This window comes from Biomphalaria glabrata, chromosome 9, assembly GCF_947242115.1.
Source record: "Biomphalaria glabrata chromosome 9, xgBioGlab47.1, whole genome shotgun sequence".
NCBI classification, from domain to species: domain Eukaryota; kingdom Metazoa; phylum Mollusca; class Gastropoda; family Planorbidae; genus Biomphalaria; species Biomphalaria glabrata.
Genome location: NC_074719.1, coordinates 12,769,526 through 12,795,030, shown reverse-complemented (window position 1 = coordinate 12,795,030; position 25,505 = coordinate 12,769,526). Strand labels below are relative to the sequence as shown.

The 25,505-nt window shown below is 34.1% G+C and overlaps 1 protein-coding gene across 1 annotated transcript; it reads left to right on the top strand.

Moving 5' to 3' along the window:
* The first annotated feature begins 147 nt into the window (after positions 1–147).
* On the top strand, positions 148–25,503 carry LOC106076311 (nonsense-mediated mRNA decay factor SMG7). Its single transcript, XM_056040876.1, has 26 exons — positions 148–268; positions 9,746–9,833; positions 10,271–10,302; positions 10,470–10,587; positions 11,542–11,602; positions 12,271–12,342; positions 12,506–12,584; positions 14,777–14,941; positions 15,184–15,337; positions 15,699–15,787; positions 15,923–16,147; positions 16,647–16,794; positions 16,970–17,052; positions 17,199–17,265; positions 17,423–17,598; positions 17,820–17,890; positions 18,192–18,263; positions 18,832–19,010; positions 19,590–20,590; positions 20,781–20,915; positions 21,159–21,365; positions 21,466–21,578; positions 21,701–21,744; positions 21,894–22,081; positions 22,769–22,848; positions 24,433–25,503. The coding sequence occupies exons 2-26, from the start codon at positions 9,802–9,804 to the stop codon at positions 24,511–24,513; spliced, it is 3,672 nt and encodes a 1,223-aa protein (XP_055896851.1). The 5' UTR covers positions 148–268; positions 9,746–9,801; the 3' UTR covers positions 24,514–25,503.
* The last annotated feature ends 2 nt before the right edge of the window (positions 25,504–25,505 follow it).

The window sequence follows — 25,505 nt, the reverse complement described above, 5'->3', positions numbered from 1 at the left end:
GCCCTATTGAAGCATATATAGATCTATCTTCTTTTTTTTTTTTTTGAAGTAAAGTCTGTAATATATATATATACATGTATATAAGATTTAGATCTACTCTATATTTGATCACCGTTAGAAGCACGATAGCGTAAAAATAGCCAGGACATGAGACACGGAAGTGACGAATGACACCAGTAAAATGTCAGTGAACCGTTATTTATCACGACTTAAGATTCTTAAATAGTGATCCTGAGCTGGAATGTTTGAAAATATAACTGGAAACTCAGTAAGTGAAATGAGATAGATCTAAATTTATGGACAGATCTAGATATACATGTTCACATATCTGAATATAGACTCTTTAGTTTTATTTATACTATTTATAGTTTATTCATTTAATTCATTACTTATTGAGACTTATTCACGTTATTGACTTTGACTTTAAAATTTACTTTTTAAAGTTTATTGACTAAACTAAAAATCTAAGACTTATCACTTAGTTCTAAGTTAAGTAAATGAATGTTTGAATAAAATTAAATGAATTTCATTTGGTGATTTGGCAATAAATAAAATAAATTTGCAGTTATTGAACTTTAATTGAAGTTATTGTTGAGATTGAAATTGAGAGTGAGTTAAAACTGAAATTAGATCTAAATCTAATCTAGAATCTAGATTATTTCTAGATCTAGATCTCTAGATCTAAAAAGTTTTTAAAAATCTGAGTTTAGAATAGAATAGTAGAATAATCTTATGATTATCCGACAGAATATAAGTATAGAATAGTCTATAACTATAATAGATCTAGAGGAGGTTCTTATATTTTGAACACTTCATCAAATTCTCCTTCCTTGAATGAAAGTTGAATGCGTCACTTTTTTTTTTTGTAATTCATTTGTTTTTATGTTTGGAGCAAAAATCCACAATTCGGAACTGGGCATGTCCAATTTTAGATAAGTTCCACTAATTTTGTTCCGTTTTTACAAAGCAGATGGCAGTTTTTTAGATTCTCGGTAACCATGTATGTAAAGCTGTTGTTTTAACCTTCCCTGGCAATTCATACCCATATAAGGGATGAGGGCTATATTTTGAGCCTGTTTGATCATAGGCTGATAGGCATATCAAAATAAGCTAGTAGTGTCACAAACTATGAAACAGGCAGTAGAGGGAAGGGGGAGAGAGTCATGAAAAGAATTATAAGTTAAGCATCTATGGGAGGGAGGGGGTGTTAAGGTGTAACAAAACGAACATCCAAATTATGAAAACAAGAATAGGGTCCTTGGATGGGAATTAAAAGAAAGACAGAGAGAAAATATGTGTAGCCTAGTTGAAAATATTATGTTTATTAAATTATAATAATTAATTTATAGATCTATAATCTATATAAATTTATTTCTGTTTCTACACATAGATTACATAGGTATTTTAATAAATAAACTATAAACGATTTATATATATTTAGAGAGAGAGAGAGAGAGAGTATATGAGGAAATAGACTATAAATACATACAAAGTGAATCTACTTCTTTTACTACATTCCAATAATATTGAAGTAACACAGATATAATTTATTAGCAATTACATAGTGGTGTTCAATGACAGTGCTCACTGTCCAAATGAAGGTGAAAGCCCAAAAACTCTGTTCAACATAGGAGCATGAAGTGACCCAATTTATTTTAAAATATAATCTTGACTATGGGTGGTAATATAAAGGAACACAGCTGTTTTTATTGTCCTTTAGTTGAAGAATAAGAATCTGCTTTCATTTTTTTTTGTAAGTTAACCCTTCACCAAATAAAAAAATAAAATAAAAATTTGACCTAGTTCCAGAAAGTCTGTGTCCAGTTATAAGAATCTACCATAGATCTGCCTAGCCTAAGGCAGACATGCCTACAGTCTCGCATTATGCGGAACCGTCCCGCAAAATCATCAAAAAGCTCACATGTTCCGCCGTTCCGCATTCACGATTTTTGGTTCCGTCAAGTCTGAATTCCGACACTAAAAAAAATCGCAGCTTTTTCATTATTTATTAATAGTGCGAATTGAAAATACTGAGTGCAAAATAAAATATATATATATATATGTCTGTGTTTATTGTCTACATTTCATCTACTCCCGGACCCGGTGTGTCCTAAATTTACGAAGAAATGGTTGAAGACTAGTTCTAGACATAGATCTAGATCTACTGATCTAGTAGTCTAGGTCTAGATATTAGATCTATTCTTATAATCTAGTAAGTGCTAATTAGCCAAATATTCCATTCAAATCCCTTTCTTTTCACGACAATGGGTGGCTCTACTAGATCTAGTCTAGACTATGTCACTAGACTACTAGAATAGAATGAATAGATCTATTTAATTATATCTAGATCTAGTAGATCTAGTCTAGATTTTTTTTTTAGATTTTAGATGATTTGATAGATCAAATAGATCTGACTATTCTAACACTAACTCCTTGAACTGGTTTCTAAGTAATCTAAGAAACTTTCAAAAGGATTTAAAAAAAAAAACGTTATTAAAGATCTTGACCTAAATGTAATTAATTAACTTAGACTTAGACACAGTGAGTAAGGCTAAGGCCTAAATAAGGCTATTAGATCTAATTATTAATATTACATAGTCTAAATTAGTTTCTAGATCTAGAAGCAGGGCTAGCACTAGATAACTAGAAGTAGACTCTAGATCTAGATCTATCTAGAAATAGACTTAGAAGGTGATAGATCTCTAGATTCTAGATTTCTATGTATCATTATGTAAATTTAGTTCTTAATAAGTCTATTATAGACTATAGATTTAGACATAAATATTTAGATCTATAATATAATTATTATAATCTGTGTTCTTAGACTTAAAGGACTTATTAGATATAGATCTAGTCTAGACTAGTACTAGTAGACTCTTAAATTATTTTAGATCTAGAACTATAGACAACATCTAGCGTGACTAGAGTAGAGCCCTAGAAGTAGAAAAGGATAGATAATCAAGTAGATCTAGAATAATCTAGACTAGATCTAGTCAATAGATTTAGACCAAGTAGTAACAAATAAAAATAGAAAGTAACATTTGAGTCTAGGTCATTAGAATACATTTTGGTTAGAATTCATCATATAAAATAGGAGTTAGAGCTATTGATTTCAAACAAAGGACATAATTATGAATTAAAGGTTTTCTTACTTTTAATTATACTATTTACATCTAATTTATAAGATTCAAACTAGTATTGTTATTAAAGTAAAAAATTGAAGTTTTATTTATTGCGTACAATATGGCTGACAAACGTAAACGTGTATATGTTCCACACTGGGGCCCAAAATTCCACATTTTCAACCTGAGTGTTCCACATTCTGGGTCTTGGGGGTAGGCATGTCTGCTAAGGTCTATCTATAATAGATCTAATAACAAATTTATCTTTGTAAAAACAATTTTAGTTAGTACACATTAACACATCATTAAAATACTTTAACAGAACTTTCCAATGAGAATGGTGTATAAATTATGACTGTAAAATCATCATGTTTAACAATTAGCTAGAAAGTTATGTTTTATTTTATGGCGTTTTGACATAAAAATTGATCGCAATAGAATAAGTGAGAGCAAAGCTTGTCACTGGCTAAGCCAGGCGAGACACCCCTCAGGTCAAAAGTTCAAAGTTAAAGTTGAGTTTTGTAGACTATAGATTTACTTATTAAATAAGAAAGTTAATAGTAGATTCTATCTAGTATTAGTAGTGAATTTCTAGTTCACAAAGCTGATTTCATTTATATTTATGAACTTTACTTGTTTAGAATGTAAATATTGAAGGAAGTAAACAAATTATCAGGTCTTGAGCTACAAAAAATTTCAAGAGTGGTGTGGACCAACAAAATATATTAAAAGTGTGATTAAAATAGTCTGAAACATTTTTTTTCAAATGTGCTTTTAATTACGTGCCCATATTTTTAGTTTAGTAAGCAAAAACTATTTGAATATATGCAGAAAATGAGGCCTTACATGGCCTGATGTGGTTTTATGTCTTTTAAGAAATTTCTTTATCAAAAACTGTAAATCCATTAGCTAACAATGCTAACCGTATTTTCAACTTTTCGATATGACGTGCATAAGATATTTAGCATGATAAAACTTGGTAGAATTATAGCCAGGCATGATATCTTGCATGAAAAAAAATTAATGTTTGATTATTTTCCTGATAAAACAAAATAGGGGTATTTTTCATAATAAATTTAAAAGATATAATTAAAATTAAACAAAATCCTAATTAAGCATTAAATAGGCCATTGTCTAAAGTAGTTGATAACACTTCTTTAAAATTTCTCACATTTCATTAAAAAGGATATTTATAATAAATTTTCAAGTGCAGCCTGTGTGAAAAAACATCAAAAAAAGCGATCTCTAAATTATTGGTCGCTTTTTTAATTCTGCACTTCCGGGTTTTTTCGCCTAGCTATATGATAGAATCTAGGTATATGATAGAATCTGGGTAGATCTAGATCTATATATTATACTAGACTAGATCTAGGTCATGATACTAGATAACTAGATCTAGAGAATCTAGAATTAGATTCAGATTGTCCCAGATTGAGATTACTGAGTGATTAGTTCTATAGTAATTTTCATCTTCTGAACACCCCCTATTTTCCGATATTAGCGAACACCCCACAATATTTGTTAAAAAGAGCAGACTGTCCCACATTATGTGGAACCATCTCACAAAATCATCAACGCCATTCCGCATTCGTGATTTTTTGTGCTGCCAAGTCTAAATTCCAAACAAGAAGATAATATTATTTTTAAACACAATAACATGAAGTGTTCGTTAGTGTACTGAGAGTGTTTGTTAAGTTACAAAGTGGGGAATGGTGTTCATTAATGTTAGCACTGGACCTCATTGACCTGACCCTCTTCAACATCATATTTTATTGTAACTATGCGTAGCATAACAAAACAATATATCTAATTTTATTGACTAATGGAGTTATAGATGTTTCCAGCTTTTTCCTAGGACTATTCATTACAGAACTATAAAAATTCAAACATAAAAATTTTGGTGGCAGCGCTTAATTTGTTCGTAAGATGAAAATCACCATAGATCTACTTCTAGATTAGATTATCATTCGATAGATAGATCAAGGCTCTAGACTATAATTTTAGTAAAATTATAATAATCTAAATCTAAGGTTCAATATTGTCATTATTGACATTGTATCGAGATTGAGATTAGTTCTAGATTTAGACTCTCTCTTAATCCTGTTGTGTACTCCCAGGGGAGCATAGGGTGCAACCACACCTCTCCACCGAACTCGGTTCTGAGCAGATTTCTTCATCTGCTCCCATGTCATTCCAGTACCTTCAGCTTCACTGATGACTGACCTCTTCCAGGTTTGCTTGGGTCTGCCAACTTTCCTCTTTCCTTGTGGGTTCCAGTCAAGTGCCTGCCTTGCAACATTGGTAGATGGTTTTCGCAGGGTGTGTCCTATCCAGCTCCATTTTCGTTTTGTGATGTCTTGGGCTATGGGCTTTTGTCTAGTTCTCTCCCACAAATTGATAGAAGTTATCTTTTCTGGCCACCTAATTCTTAATATCTGGTGTAGGCTTCTGTTAACAAAAGTCTGGAGCTTTTCCATATTGGTTTTAATGACTCTCCAAGTTTCTGAACCGTATAGAAGGACAGACTTAACGTTTGTATTATAGCTTCGTATTTTGTTATGTAGAGATAGTGCCTTAGAGCACCTGAGATGAACTCCTATTGAAAAATCAGAGCAGGAAGGACTAGTCCTCCCGTAGTGCTCTGGCAAGAAACTTAGCCGTCCGGCGTAGTGCCTCATAGCTACCATACAAGTCGAGTGACTGCACAGGCAAGTCCCCCCTTAGCTTGCGGAGCTGGGGACACTCGTACAAGACATGCGACACTGTTTCGACGCTCTCTCCACAGTGACGGCATCGGGAGTCAAAGTTAGTGCTGAACCGGGCAAAGTATGCCCCAATAGGACAATGTTCCGTCCTGCACTGTGCAACTATTGACTGCTCTGACCTCCTCAGTCGCCACCATGGATCGTCGCGATCTGGGTGACGCATGTGCTGCCAGACACCACGTGCTCTGTCGGATTCCTCCCAGGACTTTAACCACTTCTCATGAATGAGTGCTCGGATTTGTGCCGTTGCTTGTAAGTACATGCTTGGTGCTTCGAGGTGTGTGGCTGCCATTGCACCCTCCCTTGCGAGGGCGTCTGCCGTTTCATTGCCCCTCACGCCGCAATGTGAAGGCGCCCACTGCATAATAACGACAGCTCCAATAGCTCGGCGGATGTTATCTGTGGCGCCGATTGCCTCTTCTATTACGGGCGACCCTCCCCCGCCGCCACCCATTACTTGGAGACTGGAGCGAGAGTCAGTGACCAACACCACCGTAGTGGCGCTAGTCTCGCGTTGTAGCATTCGGGCCCTAATGGCCTCAAATGCCCTAGTTATTCCTGTGAGTTCGGCATCCATGGAACATGCGGCGTAGCCGCATGGACCAGAGAGCCTGTCTGGTTCAGTCCGGTCGGGGTAGACGATAAGGGCCCCATACCCCGATCTGTCGGGGTCCCTCATTACCGACCCATCGGTATAACAGAAAATGGCATCTGATGGGTAGGATTTTATGGTTATGGATGCCAAATTTTGAAGAATGGCAGGTGTAAGTCGCCTCTTGGTGGCTCCCTCTTGCCCTAACAGGGACAGGTTTATTTGTGGGGCCGGCAATCTTCTCCACGGAGGGCACATACTAATTCTCCTAATAGGGATTCTATCAGTGGAGAGCCCAGCTGAATTAGACAAATTCCATATTTGTTTTAATGACTCTCCAAGTTTCTGAACCGTATAGAAGGACAGACTTAACGTTTGTATTATAGATTCGTATTTTGTTATGTAGAGATAGTGCCTTAGAGCACCAGATTGTTTGAAGAGTTGAAAAGGCAGACCTAGCTTTATTGATCCGAATTAGTATATCATCATCAGCTCCACCATCTTTACTAACTCTACTTCCCAGATAAGTGAAGTGGTCCATATCAAGGATATTCTCTCCCTGTAGCATGATTGGGTTCTCTTGTCTGTTGTTGATCCTCATAACTTCTGTTTTCTTTTTGTTGATTAGTAGTCCAGTCTTTTTCGCTATTTCTGAGAGTCTGGTGAGTTTGGTCTGAGCATTTTGTTGTGTATGGGAAAGGAGGCAGATATCATGGGCGAAATCCAGGTCCAATAAATGTTGTGTTAGTGTCCATTGTATGCCGCTTTTATTATCTAAGACTGTCTGTCTCATGACATAATCAATCACCAGCAAAAATATCAAGGGCGAAAGCATACATCCCTGTCTTACTCCTGTTTTTACTTGATTTAGACTCTAGACTATAATAATCTAAGGATCATTTTTGATGACTGTCAATAATGTCTTTAATGACAAATCTTTTTAGATCTAGAGTCTAAGCCTAACAGTAAGACTATTCAGTTCTGACTAGAGTAAATGATGCTACCCCCTAGTGTTAAGATACTTAACCAAACATTGCACTGAATCTTTGCATTTATTTTGATGGTAATAGCGAAACAAGTCAATTCCATTATGCATCATCCATTTCTTTATAGTTTAGACACATTTGTAAAAAAATGTTTTACATGTTTCGGATGTTCCTTCAGAGTTGAAGATAATTACTTCCTAGTCCAAACCTCCCGCAGGACAACGGGGGATGGGAGCGGGCAGGGTTTGAACCCGGGACCATCGATAAATCTGAATGACAGTCCAGCGTGCAAACCGCACGACCAGGCAGCCATCCATTTAGTTTCATTTACATCTAAAGACAATTTTTTTTTTTACATAGAATCAAAGTGCATTGCTATAATAACGTCATTTTTGTTTACTTCATGGGAAGAATGAATTATGTCATGGGTTAGTTTTTTTTTTTTCAAATAATGCATTACCTAAACAAAACCTAATTATGCTTCTAATTAGGCAGGGAAATACATGAAATGAATTTAAGCTATCCCTTGCTATCCATATATGAAAATTTAGGTTAATTAGCCTGTTTCAGTCATTGAACACTCCCTATCTCAGCTTCCAAAAGAATTGAACATTTTAATGTTGAAAATACACATCAAAGAGATATAACTCAAAGAAGAAAAATATTCTATTATTATTTTTTATTGTTATTTTTTCAAAATAATGCAATGCAAAATAAAAGATTGTGAATCATTCTGTTAAGCTCTGTATTATATGTTAAAAAACAAATACCTAACACATGTATGTTCGAATCTTTAAGGTAGGGGTATAAATAATGTTAGAAACTTTCTGCATTTGAAAGCATCAACTTTACCCTCTTTGACATCAAGTCTAATTTTAACTATGATTGGTAATACAGTAACACATATCTACTTTTATCTGACGTTATTTCAATACATCTAGCCAATTATAATTATTTATCAAGTCATTAATTAATAATATTAAATCAGAGTAATTTCATTATTTTTTTTTTTTTATGCTTGACTACTAGATCTAGTCAAAGCTAGTCTAAACTCTAGTAGTGTAGATCTAAATTTTACTATTACATGATTATTTATTTAATAATTTATTAATTAAGCCTACTACGTTCACTCTTGATGCTTGATACTGATTATCAGGGATAGTTACAAGGCCAGAGGAGTGGGAGGGGTGACAGATGACTGAAAATGTGGAATTACCAACAGTTGCTTCAAAGAATTTAATTTATAATGTAATATTAAATAAAATATTCTCTTGTCTTAGGCTGACTTAGTGTCTTACTAGTCTTAGACTTTTAAAAGGTATAAAAATTTATATAAGCAAAAGACGAAAAAGAAACATTTCCTCATTTATTGATCTAAAAAATAAAAATCAATGAGTTCATAATTAACATATTTTACTAAATTAAAATTTAAGCCTTCCTACATTCTAAATATGCATTCACTACAGTATAAATTAATTAGATCTACTACAAAAATCAGAATTCTTCATTTGATTGAACAGAATACAATACTATACAAAACATTCTAATACTTAATTTCATTATATGAAACACAAAAATATGAACAGATAGAATGGGAGAAAATTATACCATTTCTGTGGAGAAAGCTTGCCGTCCTATGTGCCAAATGGCACAGAAGGTCTAAGTAAGACTGTTTGGTAAAAAAAACCCTGTTTGTATTTTTTGTGTATGAATAATTGTGATCAATCAAATAAAGAATTATAATTATGCTATTTCTAGAGGGTATGTCTTGATTATTACAATGTTGGCTTGTTTTTATAGGATATAAATTCAAATAGTCAGGTATTTTTTTTATTAAAATTTCAATTTTAAATTAACTTCTAGTTCAAACTAATAAGTCTTCATCTTCCTATTCTATTGCAAATCAATGTTTCAATTCACTAATTTTCATACTAAATTGGACAGGCGATTTATATTTTTTATTAATTAGTTTAATATTCTAGAAATATGTATTATTAAAATCTCTACTTTATTTTTTATCTAAACATGATCTCTTTAATATATAATGATAAAAGGGTAAAAAGTATAGATTTCTGCTAGAGCACTTGGTCAGTTGTGACAAAGGCCACAAATTTTCAGATTTTTCAATAGTAAATTTCTTGACTTTAAAATTGATCTCTCTTGTCTTTTACTTGTTGAACAAGGATAAATGTAATGTCATAAAATATCCAGTACTTTTTAGCAATGCTAAGTTAAATAGTTTTGACAACAAAGGTAACTTTTGACAATTTTTTTGTACAGGTTATTCCTATACTTTTCCTGTTCATGAGCTGAGTAAAGAACTGCCTCATATCAAGATGAGCTCCTCAGCGGCAGCACAGATGATGAGGTTCGTCTCAGGTTATCAATTAGCCTTTTCTTTTTCTTATTACATTTTTTTGATATGCATCCCAGAGTCAAATAAATAAGGATAGATATATATCAATTATAGAAATAGTAGCAAAACTTGTAGGCAAGTTAGTACAAGTAAGTTTATTCTTTCCTTCATTTAATAAGCTTTTGTTCTTGGGCAAAGACTATGAAATGATAATATTTTTATAGTTAAAACTAAACAAGAAAGGTGCATTTTTTGGTATTTTTGTTTTTTGCAGAATATTAAATATTGAAACTATTGCGGATTTCGTTTTAAAGAAAATTTAAAATATTTTAATGATTTAGTTTTCAATCACAACTATTTAGCATACAATACAAGTATAATTCTATTTGATGATAGACTCACATAGATTATCTTGAAGATATTAAACTTTTCATATTTTAATTCTGTAGGCAAGCAGACGCTGTAAAGAATACAATGACAGGTAACCTTTTAGAATTATTTTTATTACAAAAATATCTTAGCTAATTTAAACTGAAATATAATGATATTTAAAAAAAAATGTTGTTGCCTTGTTTTATTGATAGCAATGTAGTCTAAAACACTGAAAAATATTCAGTTATAAAAAAATATTTTGTCTATTCTGTTTAGAATCTGGCAAAGCATTTTCTGATCTTTGGGTGACTAGACAAAAATTAGAAGATCTGTACAAGAAGATGCTGCTGCTGGATTTGGAATATGCCCTTGACAAGAAGGTGGAACAAGAATTGTAAGTTATTTCCTAATACAAGCCCTGTATAGAATCTGACTAAAAGTGTGTGCAGCTCACATTTTGTACTGTCTCGTTTTTAATATATTAAGTACTTTGAATCAACCAACTGTTCATCATAGATATTAGTTAGGTATACAATAGCAACAAAATTTAGTTAATCTTGTATATAGCTGCTGTAAACATTTAGTTGTCTTGCATACTGTAGCAATGAAAATTCAGTTATTTTTATATCCAGTTGCACTAAAAAGTTAGTCATGTATACAGTAGCAATGTCTTGCATACGATAGGAATTAAAATTTAGTTGGTTTTGTATACAGTTGCATTAAAAGTTAGTCTTGTATACTGTAGCATTAAAAGTTAGTCTTGTATATAGTAGCATTAAAAGTTAGTCTTGTATACAGTAGCATTAAAAGTTAGTCTTGTATACAGTAGCATTAAAAGTTAGTCTTGTATACAGTTGCATTAAAAGTTGGTCTTGTATACAGTTGCATTAATAGTTGGTCTTGTATACAGTAGCATTAAAAGTTAATCTTGTATACAGTTGCATTAATAGTTGGTTTTGTATACAGTAGCATAAAAAGTTAGTGTTGTATACAGTGCATTAAAAGTTAATCTTGTATACAGTTGCATTAATAGTTGGTTTTGTATACAGTTGCATTAAAAGTTAGTCTTGTATACAGTAGCATTAAAAGTTAGTCTTGTATACAGTTGCATTAATAGTTGGTCTTGTATACAGTTGCATTAAAAGTTAGTCTTGTATACAGTTGCATTAAAAGTTAGTCTTGTATACAGTAGCATTAAAAGTTAATCTTGTATACAGTTGCATTAATAGTTGGTCTTGTATACAGTTGCATTAAAAGTTAGTCTTGTTAGTCAGTAGCAATGTATTTTCCCCTAGCCCCCATACATTTTTGATGTATTTTAGAAAGTACATTTTGTGTGTATTATCAGGTGGAATCATGCATTTAAGAACCAGATCAATACACTGCAATCACAAGCTAAAGATAGACAGGTGATCTTTGATACTTTTCACAATTTAAAATAATTATGAAAATTATTATTATATTTATTTGAAAAAAAATGATGATAGGCATATATCAAAATGAGGAATGAGTAAAACAAGGCACGTTTTCTGATGTTGGTCAGTTAGATTTGTACCCAATATCTTTGGTTCCAGAGGCGTACACCTTTTCTGTTAAACTACACTCGCAACAGAAAATAGGTCAACAAAATAAAGATTTGAGGGAAGAAAAGTTCATGAACATTAATATGAAAAATATTTATTTTGTAGCAATAAGCCATTCTAATTAGTATATATGGAACTGGCAATGTTGCTTCAATAAAAAAAGTGTGTGGCTAAATATAATTTTAGCCTGTAACCTGAAACCAAATATTTTTTGAGCATACTTGTACTGTTTCTTGGAAAACGTGTATATCCGTATGTTTATGAGGTATGGTCTTGAATACCATGCTATATGATGAAAATATAAAATATATATTAAATAAATGTATTCTTTACTTGACATGATATCTACACACATCTTGGGTTCTAGATAATTGACATGAAGAAGAAGACATTATCTTAGCTCATAAGAAAAGCCCTACAATTATGCCTCTTTTGGTTCATTTAATAATTATTTTTATCGAAATAGAGTTATATAGTATTTTTTTTTTATACAGAATCCCAAAAAGGTAGAGGCCCAAGCCAGCTTGAATCTTTTTCTTGAAACAGCCAGTGGTTTTTACTTGCAGGTTTGTCACATTACTCACCTGGCACTAAGATGTTGAAGTAAATTCAGAATTTTAGATGTGAATCCAACTAAGCAGATTTATTGTTTATTTTGGTCAGTTCATATATTATATTATAAAGGTGTTTCGTTTGCAGATTGTGACAATAATTTTTTATTTTTTTCAGTTTCTTCAAATGATTTGCTCTACCTTCAAATTGGATCTTCCCTTCAGGCGCAAATCTGCTGCATTTGGTATTATGCGAGGTAAGGAATGGGTTAAAAAGCTAAATGTCACAGACAAAATAGTTAACTTAGTGTAAATTGCACTTTAATAAATTTTATGAATACATAGCATGAAAATGTAAATAGTGAACATCATGAGTTAAGTTTGTTGACTGCAGCTAGTTGAGGAAGTTAGTCAAGTGAAGTTAGTAGACGAAGTGAGTTGATATAAGCTTTCTAAAAAAGATAAAAAGGGTGGGTGGAAGAGAAATTCAATCTAGAGAGAACTCAAGAATGGCAGTATGATGTTCCAATATCCATAGGTTATTACTAGTTTTTTTTACAAAACATATATCAACTCAGTCTGTCTGTCTGTCTGGTAAAAAGTTTGCACACATTTTTCTCCCGACACCAAATCTCGGATCAAACGGATATTTTGCACAATTATTTCTTTTACCCAACAACACAAGAATCAATAAAAAAAAAACAATTAGTAACTATTGGTAATTAATTATTTTGTTAGGTAGCTTGAACAAGGGAATGAAATTGTACTTCACTGGAGTAGTGGTATAAGCTGAAGTACAATCTTCTAATTTCATACACACCTCATTAGCAGAGTGGTTAGAATGTCATCTTGAGTCATGAGTTAAATTTTGGGTCGTTACCCCCCTTTTTTAAAAATAAATTAAAAAAAAAATGATCACAGTAAAATTCACTCAGATATCAATTTCTTTCTCTCCTTCTCTCTCCCCCCCCCCCCCCCCCCCCCCCCTCCCATTTTCCCCAACTGGTCCAGATAAAGTGAAATGATCATAGCATATTACTTATGGCTCCATCTATTTCATAAGACAGTGGTTTTGGTTTCATCTTGAGATGGGGCAGGATCTGGTGTAGCTAATCAAGCTAATTCCGGAGCGGCATATTTTGCCACAGTTCGTGCATGTGTTGCTAGCTGGTAGGGCAGCTTTCTTTTTTTTTTTCCTGACTAGGGCAGCACAGTCTGTCTCCATGCACTCTGGTCTTGGGCTTTTTTCTCTCACATACTTTCGTTGATGTCTGTGTTTGCAGATCTCTATACCTTAGTCTTGGGCGGCCCTTGGGTCTGACTCCCTCCTGAAGCTCAGCATTAAAGATATCTTTCAGGATTTTACTACCTGGCATGTCCAATCCAGTGTAGTCTTTAGGAGAGCATAGATGCTTTGCGTATTGGCCAATTTCAAAATGTCCTTATTGGAGACATGATCTCTCCAGGAGTACACATTATGCCTCTCAGGCAGTGCAAGTGGAACCTATTTTATCTGTGCTCTTGACCAGCTCTCACTGCCGTAAAAAAGAAGTGCTGACAACACAGGCATCGTAGACAAGGATATGGTTGCAGTTGTCAATTTGGCATTTTCCCAGACACACTTGGAGAGATTGGCCATTGCTATAGAAGCCTTTCTTATTCTTTTTCTCAGCTCAGTGTCTAAATATAGGTTGCTGGCAATTGTTGATCCTTAGTAGATAAATTCCTGCACCACCATAAGGGTTTGGTTTCCAATATGTATCACAGGTATTTCTGTGGCGTGTTATGCCAGGATTTTTGGTCTTGGAGAGGCTTATTGTAAGGCATAACACTTGACAAGCAGCTGCCAGGGCATTCACTAGCCTCTGAAATCCTACTTATGAGTGCTGGATCATCAGATTTCAGCAGCTCCCTAAGAACAGCAGCTCCCTAATCAAGATAGGACATCTTTTCCTTTTGGCTTTAAGACATAGTGTTCTGAGAAAGCTAAAAAACATGAAATTGCACTAAACAAAATCAGTTGGTAAAAATATTTCTTATCGCACTTATTTATTATTGTTGGTCTAGATCTATTAAAAACGTAATTAAAAAAGGTTTTGTTTGTAAAATGTTTTCTATGTTACTGATGTTCCTTCAGAGTTGAAGATAATTTACTTCTTAGTCCAAACCTCCCTCAGGATGACGGGGGATGGGAGCGGGCAGGGTTTGAACCCGGGACCATCGATAAGTCCGAACGACACTCCAGCACGCAAACCGCACGACCCGGCAGCCATCCATAAAATAATTGATCCACACTTATTGATAAAATTACACTTCCTATCAGCTTTGTTGTTTTTTTTTTATAGTATTTTTGAATTTTTTTCTTGTTTCTATCTGATTTTGTCTTGTGGCAAGAAAAAAAAGGGAAGCTCATCAAATGTTTAATATTTCTTCATTAAATGTTCTCCAGAGAACACAATGAACTACAAAACAATTGTCACTCCCAAAAAGAGTTCCTGTCTTTATATTTGTTGTCACTGCTTAGTTCATCTGGGAGATCTCGCACGTTATCGTCAGCAGACAGAACAGGCCCAGACCTACTACAGACATGCTGCTAATCTTTCTCCAAATAATGGTGATTCATTTTTTAAATGTGAAACTTTCTTGATTTAGAAATATCATGTGTTATTGAAATAGTTCTGTTTGGACATACTTTTTTTCATTTTAATTTATTATTATTATTTTTTAAAGTTTGTTAATATTGAATAAAAGAAATATTTATTTTTTAAATATTACTTAAGAATTAACAATACTAAATGAATATACTACTTGTAAAGATAGTTGATGATTATTTATTAAAATGTTACTTTATACCAGGCCAACCTTACAATCAGTTAGCCATCTTGGAAGCCTCAAGGGGAGATAAGCTGTCCACTGTGTTTTATTATGTGCGCAGTCTTGCTGTCAGACATCCTTTTCCTGTGGCAGCAACAAATTTAGAAAAATTCTATTCTAAGCTCATAAAAGACATGTAAGAATTTTATCATTTTATAGAATATTTCGGTTTATAGTTTCTTATATACCAAGCAAACGTTTCTTATCTTATGAAATACAGACCTTATTTAAAAAAAAAAGATGATTATGTCTTACATGTAAAAAATTAGTTGATTTTTATTATTTTGTTTTAAAGTGTTTCTGTTATATATAGCCCAATTACAAAAAACTTAGTTTAGCATATTTGTGACATATATATTTTTTTTGCAAAGGTCATTTTTCTGTCAAGATTTTCTGTCAATTTTGTTTGATCTTGAACAAAAATGTGTTTGTGTTGTTACTAAATAGTGTTTGTACAAAGTTATTGCAATATTTTCATTTTGATTTGCCCTAACTAGGCGTTCAGACTTTGATGGTCCTAATTTGACAATGAGTGAAGTCATTACTGCCTTTATGCACTTCCAGGCTTTATTGCACATGTCCACAGGTAAGCAATTCAATCTGAAATACAGCTTTTGAACATATATTTTTCAAAATCTGTTTGATGACAAGTATATATTGTTGTATATATTTTTGGTCAACCTGACATAAATTATCTCAAATTTTTTTTTTTTTTTTCAAGGTCTAGATAGAGCTTCAAACTTAAAGACAAAAATTGTGGTTGGTCTGGGAAATCACATCCGAGGGCAGAGTGTCTCCGCTGCTCACTTAACTGGCATTGTGGCTATTTCCATCTTTGCTCTCCATAGAGCTAGGTTTGACACAAGTGAATCTGGAGAATCTGTGAAGAAAACTTTGCTGTCTAGTGAAGAGGAAAAAATTGTACAAATACATCTTAGTTTTATTGGTGAGTCAATACCATTGTGTACAATATTTGGTTGCTGGGCTTCAAAAATACACATTTCTTAACATCATAACAGAGTGAATAAGTAAAAATTATATTAAACCAAATTAAGAAATTTACTTTAAAAAAAGTTTAGAAACATGAATTTAGTAAGGTTTTTTTGAGAAATTATAAAAGTAGTTACTTTTTAAGATTTTTGATCAAAGATAAAAAAATATTTCATTTAGATGTACTTAATAGTTTTGATTCAGTAACAGATTTTGTTAAGACATTAAACCACTGTTGGCTTAATACTATTTTACTGGCTTGAATAGTATGCTTTCAGTTCATTTTAAAGACATACTCTTTGTACAGAAGCAATGGTAGGACATACAATGTGATCATGCTTGTTATACAGCACTAAAAGAGATCTAAATGAAGATTTGTTTTAATGTGTATGATGCAATCAAACTGATTTCCTGTTTCATCAATAAAGTAAAAAGTGTGAACTGTACTTTCTCAGTCAAACTTTTGGAAACACTGCTTCAACACACTCCCAAGGAAGATGGCAAAGCCAGGGATTTTCCCACACTGTCAGCTATCAAAGTGTTATTTGATTGGTTGTATCTGAATAAAGATCTTTTACAAGGAAGAGAGTTCAATAACACAAGGTAGATTAACCTCGAATCAACAGTTTATTTATTGTATGTCTTTAACTAAGTTCAAAATTCAAATGTTGTGATGATTTAGTATTGTGCTTTTTTTTTTTTCAAGTAAGATAAAATTATATTAATTGTTCATTTATTTATTTGTAGCTGATTTATAATTCTTCTCCCTTTTACCCAGCATTTGGTCAGATTTGTGTAAACTATTGAACACATTGCAGTGGTTGCTGAATGAAAACAACAAAGCTTCAGATTTCACTAAATGTGAGTGGCTAATAGTGGTTTGTAATGTAATCTATCTTTGTGCTACAATCTAAATGTTCTGTATAGATTGTTCTATTGTTTGAAAGCTATATAATAATTTAATGCATTCTGTATGTTTAGTATAGACTGTGTTTTATTGTCAACAGATGAGGATACACCATTACCAGAAGATACAGATCTGAGATGTTTTCAACCATTGGAACCTACGTACAGGTAATAAAGCTAATACCTTTACTGGTTGTCTACAATATTTTCTTTTGTTGAGGTCATGTCTCTGGTAAAGTATATTTCAACTATTTTCCATTATCACTAATAATTATCAACTTATTTTACTACCATTTTACAGTAATAAATACTTGATTTCTAACAGCAATTTCAACTTCAACAAAGCCCTAAATGAAGACCTGAGTGGGGCTTGTGAGAGGGATCTCCGCTGTCAGCGACTTTTAGCTCATGGCAAGTGGTTGGCTCAAGATCTCCCCAAACTTAAGTTGGTCATCTACCAACCAACCAAGTCTATCAGAACTCAGTTTTCCACACAGAAAGGTTTGCAAATAATTACATATCTGACAATGTTGCTTCAAGCTTCAGCTTGTGTTTTCTAGATAAGAAAAAGAAAACAACATGCTTGATCACCTTGTTACTTGTTACATCTAATTAGAAATGCCCAGATAATAAACATTGAAACCTTTAAAAAGCCCACTAAATATAACTTATGTACTTGAAATCATTCAGCATATGTTTCATGAATATTTGTTGTTTCTTAGTTGCACAGAACACTGATAGTCCAACCCTTCCTTCCCAAAAGTCATCTCAGCGACAAAATGTGGCAATGCAGGTGAGTTTCATTTGTGGAACATTAAAGTTGTAACATTGAATAAAGGTGGAACTACTAGAAATTGGTACACTTGTTGGAAATAAACATCCTGTCTTAATTAAAGGTGTAGGGGGTGGCTGTAAGCACCATAATGCAAGCGGTGTGGTGATTTTGTTCACCATTACCTGGGAAGTTCCACTGTGACAGAAACGTGAAATAATGATAGGAGTACTTCATTTGTCTTTGTGATGTTTTTTGGTGTAAAATCAGAGTATGTCCAAATGAGAGCTGATCCTTGTGTTATTTTTTGTATTTGTCTAAGACTATCATGAAGAAACAGATGCAGAAAAGAATGGAACAAACTAAAAGCTCAACAAGTACTAGTCCTCTATCTGTAAGTAACTCAAATAAAAGACAAACCATTTACTATTAACACAACTTTTATTGAAAAAAAAAAAAAAGAAAATGCATTCTACATTTTTAAATGATGTTTGGAAATGAAAGTTTCTAATTACATTCTATACACGTTTGAAGAAAACATTCTTAATAGTTCCTGTTTTTTTTAAATAACTTTTTGGGGAATTCATTTCACTACTGTAATGATAGGATGATGTAAGAACATGCTGCAATAGACTTTCTTCTTTTGTCTTGCATTCTAACCTCATTTGGAGAGTAGCTTAGTTTGCAAGCTTTTTCCAAGGCCCAAAACTAATTCAAGCATTGTCTTCCTATATAATCTATGTTCTGATTGAAGAGTGGTTGGGATTTGTGTTACAATATAAATCCCAAGTTAACAAGAATAAAAAGGTTTAATATTCGCCTCGTGCCATTAATCATATGTTATTTCATCATTACTATTATTAAATACTCTTTGATAGCTTAAGACAAAAAAGAAATGGCCTTGGTGTTTTGGATTAGTCCCCTGTGAGGTTGGACTAAGTCTGTTTGGTTTTTATCTACAGGTGATATCAGAGGAGGGTAAATATGCAACACCAGATACTACCCCCAGGGCTACTCCATCAGTAGTAGGTCAAGATGCTGTACATCAGTCCACCAATCAGAAGCAAGCCTCTGGCACTAGACAGGCTGGAGTTATTAACATACATCACAAAGGCAGTAACCAGAAGAACTTGCCTCCCAGGTATCACTTCATTTAGACCAATAATAAAAAAAAAAAGTTTTAGACTAATATTCTGTATCAACTACTCAAACAATTTGAGTTGCAATAAGGAATAACTGATTTAAAAAAAAATTATTTTATCATTTGATACACGTTAGTCTCAGATCTTCAGTCCTTTACTTGTTATAAACAAACAGGGCACAAGCCTAAATTGTGCTGGTGTGCCATAAAATCTAAATCTATAAACAAACACATTTTTTTTCTGTATTCCTGTTCTGTTTTTCATATCACATGTATTATTTAAATCTTATAGTCTATTTCCTGATTGTAGTTGGTAATGAAACAATTCTCAGAAGATATTTGTACATAATATATGAGTGCTTGAAGTTTAGTTATAAACATGAATCAATATTTTAAGCGTAGTAATAAAAACTTACTCAAAGCTTTGGCTTCAGTGTTTAGTTAATTTAGTCAGTTTTGTGCTATTTTGACAATGGACCCTTTTCTTGTGTTAATATTAATAATTTGTAAATCCTGTAGAAGATACATACAAATTCATCTTTGAGGAATGAAATTCTTAATTGTTATATTTTTTCCTAGACTGTCAGCTAAAGTCGCAGGAGCACACAATTCAAATCTGAGTCCAAGACTTCAAAAGAAGTTAGCTCCCAACACAGCAAGAAATGCAAATAATGCTGTTGTCATGCAGTCAAATAAAACTGAAATTTTAGATGCCAATAAAGACGGCAGTAAAGATGCACTGTCATTCATAGAACAAGATTCCTATCCCAGTCTTAATATAGATAACTACCCTGCATTACCTAGCCAGAGAAACCCTGCATCATTGATACCTGTAGATGGTGCTTCCAGCCAAAAGAACTTTCTTGCCAGCCCTCAGTGGGGAGTGTTAAATCTTGGCAGGGATTCTACAAGCACTTCTACAACCAATCCACTCTTGGCAATGGGAAACAGTGCCTCTTCCCCATCCCTTGACAGCACATCAGAGTCAACCCATTCTCCCCAACCCTCACCAAGGATGATTTCACCCTTCTCAGTTCCAGACCAGAACATAAGGCCAATGGAGCAGTCCATGCTGGATCAGGGTATGTCAGGCCTGAGTGCTGACTTTCTGTCAGCTATTAGGTCAGCGAGCCAGATCATTCAGCAGCAACAACAGCAACAAAGTTTTCATGCCATGCAACAGCTTCAGCAAAATTTGGATCCGCAGTCACAGTTTCAGCGACCACCATACCTAAACCAGCAGCAGTCTAACCAAGGGATGAGAAATCCTCTGAACTTTTTCTCTAATCAACCATCTATGAACCCTAACAACAGTTTATATAAACAGACTGCCAGTAATCCTGTCCCTGCAAACAATACCCAAAACTTAGGCCAGAATGCTAATCCATATTCATCTAGTTTAAACCAAAGTCTCAAGATGAATTCACAATCCTCATTGGGAAATTTGAATATCCCACCACCACAAAGGGGCCCTCCATCATTGATGCTTGACTCCAGACAAGCCAGTACATCCCCTGTCAGAGGTTATCAGGCTTCTAGAGTGGACGTCTCTTCAGAACCGTATATGACTAACTCATCAGGTTTGTACCTTAGACTAGGTGTCCATCTATTTGATATTTAATAAATTAATTTACATTTATTTAATTCTATGTTATTGACTTCTTGAAAAGTTTCGCTATACTACTGTAATTCATCCAAGTAGCCATTTTCTCAATCTTATTTATTTGGGCACTAACTTGATGTAAAAATGATGTTTGTTTTGTATTCAAGTGTCCTTGGCTCCAGTTGGATTTATTCCCCCAACAGCTGCAAGCCAAACTCAGCCAACTGGACTAGGTAATCCTAACTTCAACTCTTCACTTAGGTCTGGTGTACCTGTTGGGGCTGGAAGAGCTGCTAATACTAGTAAGTAGACACATGAGTGCAAAAGTAAACTGTGAATTTCTCTTTTGTTACTTAACAAGATCCCATTTTTTGTTTGTTTCTTGAGTGTCATTAGGCAATACACTACCAATTCACCTCACACCTTTTCAATCATATCCTCTTAAGTAGTACATTGTCAGATGATTAGTTAGTTCAATCTTTCAACATGTTTAGTCAGTTCTTCTTTCAGGCAATTTGAATGTTTACTGAGAATGTTTTTTTCAGGTCAGCAGCATTCATTTCTAGGAGGAGGAGCAGGAAGTTCCCATCTGAACAGCCAGAACTATGTTCCTCAGCAGATGTCTACCATGAAGCCCCAACAGTCTGGTGTGTTGTATAAAAACATCCCACTGCCTGGTACTGCTATTAATGGAATGGGTGGCTCTAACAATTTAGCAAGTCTCTTCATGTCCGGACAAAATTTATCACAAGGTAAACTCTTGTGATATTTATTTGTATTGATTTTTGTGTGAATGCTGGATTGGTTCCTATCACAATATTCTTTGTACCTAATTATATACTCTCTGTTCAGGTCAGTCCCATGGTTCACTACAACAGCAAGGCTACAATAGAGGAGGACAACCCAGTAACAGTAATCTAATGCAAGACTCAAGGCTTTCCAGTAGTTTTCTTGGCCATGCTGCTGTAAGCTGGATGTTTTTGTTTTATTGACATTAACTTTGTTTTCCATTTTGTTTTGATTTGAAGCACACAATTTGTTTTTTTTTTGTAGTTACACTAAACATAAAATTGATCTTCTCTCCTAGGGAACACCTAAACCTGAAAAACAGAATGCAACTCCACAATTTAAGTATGTTGTTGTGTTTTATGATGATCTAGTTTCTAAGTTTTATGATGGTAATATAGTGATAACTTTGCTCATCAATCTTGATTATCAGATAGAGGTATCTGTAGTGTTTCTCCATGTCGGTTTCCCTCATATGTATACGTACTTTACAGTCATCAGCAACACCCAATGAAACAAGCCACTAACAATCAGCAGTCAATGATACGTGCTGTGATGGATCCACCATTTCTGCAGGCCAGTGGGGAGTACACTTTGTTTAGCAATAACAACATGCCAGGATGGCCCACATCACTGGTCAAGACAACCCCTAACCAGATAATGAAGGGAGCACCAGGGAAAGGTAATAGTCTTTTTTTTTTTTTTTTTTTTTTCAACAAGTGATACATTTTATGGGAATGTGTTTCATGTGTCACACAAAAATATGTCATGCTGTTGCTACCTCTTTCAGACAAGACAAGAATTACCACTTTCCATTTGTGATTCTAAGTTAGTGCTGGGATGACTAATTCAGTTTTCTTTGTACTTTGTCAAGCCTATCCTAACTATTTGATAGGTCTCCATAGCTACTGAACTAGTTTAAAAGACAAAGTTCAAATGATTTAACATGGGTTAATATGAACAAAGAATGGAGACACATTGTTTAGGATATAGAATTTTAAATTTTCTTTATTATTGCAGACTTTTTCCTGAAAGTATATCCAATTTAAAACATTTCAGTTTTTTAATTAATTATATAATTAATGTGTAGCAAGTTATGTCTAATTAATGAAATTTAATTCTTTTGTCATAAGAGATTTATTTAAATGTAATTTTCTCATTTCCAATATAAATTCAGTTTTCATTTTCAAATATCTAAACCACACAGGGCTATATTCAAGTTGCAATGATACATTGTCCAATTTTTGTTGTTTTATGGTTTATTGTACTGCACAGTAAAATAGTGTGTTTTATGAAGTTTATACAATAACCATAAGAAAAGCAAACAAATTTGATGTACATCTAATTGGTGCATGTACTGTTTGTTTAGGCTCAGGTTCTAGTGGTCTAATGTCTTCAAATCAGATGATGTCTAGTGCTGGCCATTCTGAAACTGGAACTAATTTACAGGTTGGTTCAACTGCTAGTGATCTAATGTGTGAATTTGTCTTGCATTTAATGGTGCTGGTATCTTTTTTTTTTTTAATCTTGCTTCTGACATATTGTGCTTGTGTGTTTATGACAGTGTGTGCTTCTGACAGTGTGCTTAAGTGTTTATGACAGTGTGTGCTTCTGACACAGTGTGCTTGTGTGTATGACAGTGTGTGCTTCTGACACAGTGTGCTTGTATGTCTATTGGTTTAGCAGGAATCGTCCTAAAATGGCTTGGATCCTACCTGACTGAACGCACCCAAAGTGTCGTTGTTAACGGAACAGAATCAACAAGCTTACTCTTGAAGTACGGAGTACCCCAAGGATCAGTTCTAGGCCCAGTACTGTTCACTATGTATACATATCCACTCAGCGGTGTCATATGGCCAACTGGCATCCTATACATTTCTTTGCCGATGACTCACAGTTATACGATTCCTGAGTACCCTCAGAGGTGTCGCATCTGGCAGAGAAAATCAGTAGTACCGTTGCAAGGGTGAGCGATTGGATGGTTGAAAATAAGCTCAAGATGAACGAAGATAAGACAGAAATAATTAAGATTGGCACTAGGAACAAAAGTCGAAAACACAGATTCTCTTTTTATCACGAACTGCCAGCTTCCTTATGTCCATGTAGTGCGGAATGTTGGATTTTTCTTCGACTCAACACTATTTTTGACCCACACATAAGTCAGCTCTGCAAGGGTCTTTATCTGCATAGATTAGGCCAGATCCGACCATATTTAACAACGGAGTCAACAAAAACGCTAGCTGTGGCATTCATACTCTCCCGCCTTGACTACTGTAACGTCATGCTAGCAGGTATACCTGATGACAAAATAGCCAAACTGCAACGTATACAGAACAACGCCGCACTAATAGTCCTTAGAAAAACTAGACAAGATTCTGCTACTACGCTCTTGCGCACGCTCCATTGGCTTCCAGTGAAAGCGAGAATCGATTACAAGGTCGCCACACTTTGTCATCAGTGTATATATAACAATGAGATGCCCTTGTACCTTAGAGAAATTATTACTCCATATGTCCCCCAGAGAGCCCTGCGCTCAATGGACTCAACGCTTTTAGTGGTGCCACGTTTCTCCCTCATAAGCTACGGTCTGCGGGCTTTTTCAGTGCACGGACCAAAGGTTTGGAACTCACTCGCCATTGATCTCAGACAGACAACATGCTATACCACTTTTAAGAAGAACATTAATACCTACTTGTTTAAAACTTTTTTAGATTAGTTTTTGATTAATATTGTGGTGTTTGTGTTTGTAATGTTATTACAGCGCCTTGAGCCTACATTTTGTTTGTTAACAGTGCTTTATAAATAAAATTATTATTATTATGACAGTGTGTGCGTCTGACACAGTGTGCTTGTGTGTTTATGACAGTGTGTGCTTCTGACATAGGAAAACAATAAAATCATAATAGTAAAAAAGTGCAGAGGGATATCACTGACCTGCACAAGCTTCATAACACTGTCATGACTATACACATAACATCTGCACATGTAATGTTATGTTTACACTTATTGTATGTGTTGCTTTCTATTCTCCAGGGTTTATGGTCTAACACTGGACCATCTCCTCTAGAAAGACTCCTAGAACAACAGCGAGGTCAGAGACAAACTGATGGCTGAGTAGTCTTAGGGTAGAAGTCACTTGGATGACAGAAATGACCTGATTCTTCTATTAGTCCATAGACGGACACTTGAGAAAACTGGCTTGCAAAAAGTATGTAGCTGACCGATCAACTGACCAGTGTGCAAAGTATTTGATCAGGCTGCAATGCTTTTCTTTTCAAATGTATTGTAATCTCTCATTGAGCCCACTAGCGCACTAGTTACCTTCAGAATGGGACAAAGTGAGTTGGAATGGTAGACAGATATTGTCAATAAAGGCTTACTAATTCAATGAAGATTTACTCGATGGTTAGTTGGGCAAATGTTATGCCTGGCAGGAATTGTTCAGTTTGATGTGGGTCTCTCTTTTTTTTTTCTCTATATTTTTATCTTCATTATTGTGAAGTTGTTTTGGACTGAGATGTGAGAACACTTCATTGATTTCAACACCACTGTATACACACAAGTATAGTGTGCTGAGGTCATGGCCTCAAGTCTTCCACTGCTGTATCTAATGGAAGACAAATCTTTTGCGTTTTAATGACACTTGTGTAGATAATCATTATGTGAGATTCTGACCCTTTTATTTTGTTCATGTCAAGCAATGTAAATAGGATAAGAGCTGCTAGCACTGCTGTGTTGTGCATGAGTCCAGTAATTCTCTGTGCTATTGCCAGTGGCTGGTAATGTCTGCACCTCAAGTTCTTTTTGAACCCTTCCTTCTCTAGCCCTGTATCTTGCTATTTTTTAATTAGAAACATTTTTTTTTTATCTAACTGATCTTATTCTATATATCACAAAAGTAAATTAAAGAACTGGATCTTTTCTAGCTAGAGTTTTTTTCCTTCACTTCTTTGAGACAAAGTTCAAGAAACTTTCAAGTCTTGAAAGTTACTGGTTTTATTTGATTCATGTTTTGTTTATTGTAAAGAAAATGATATTTATTGGATAAGGAGATAATGGATTTAAACACACTATGATTAGTTGCAATAAATTCAGAGACAAATGTC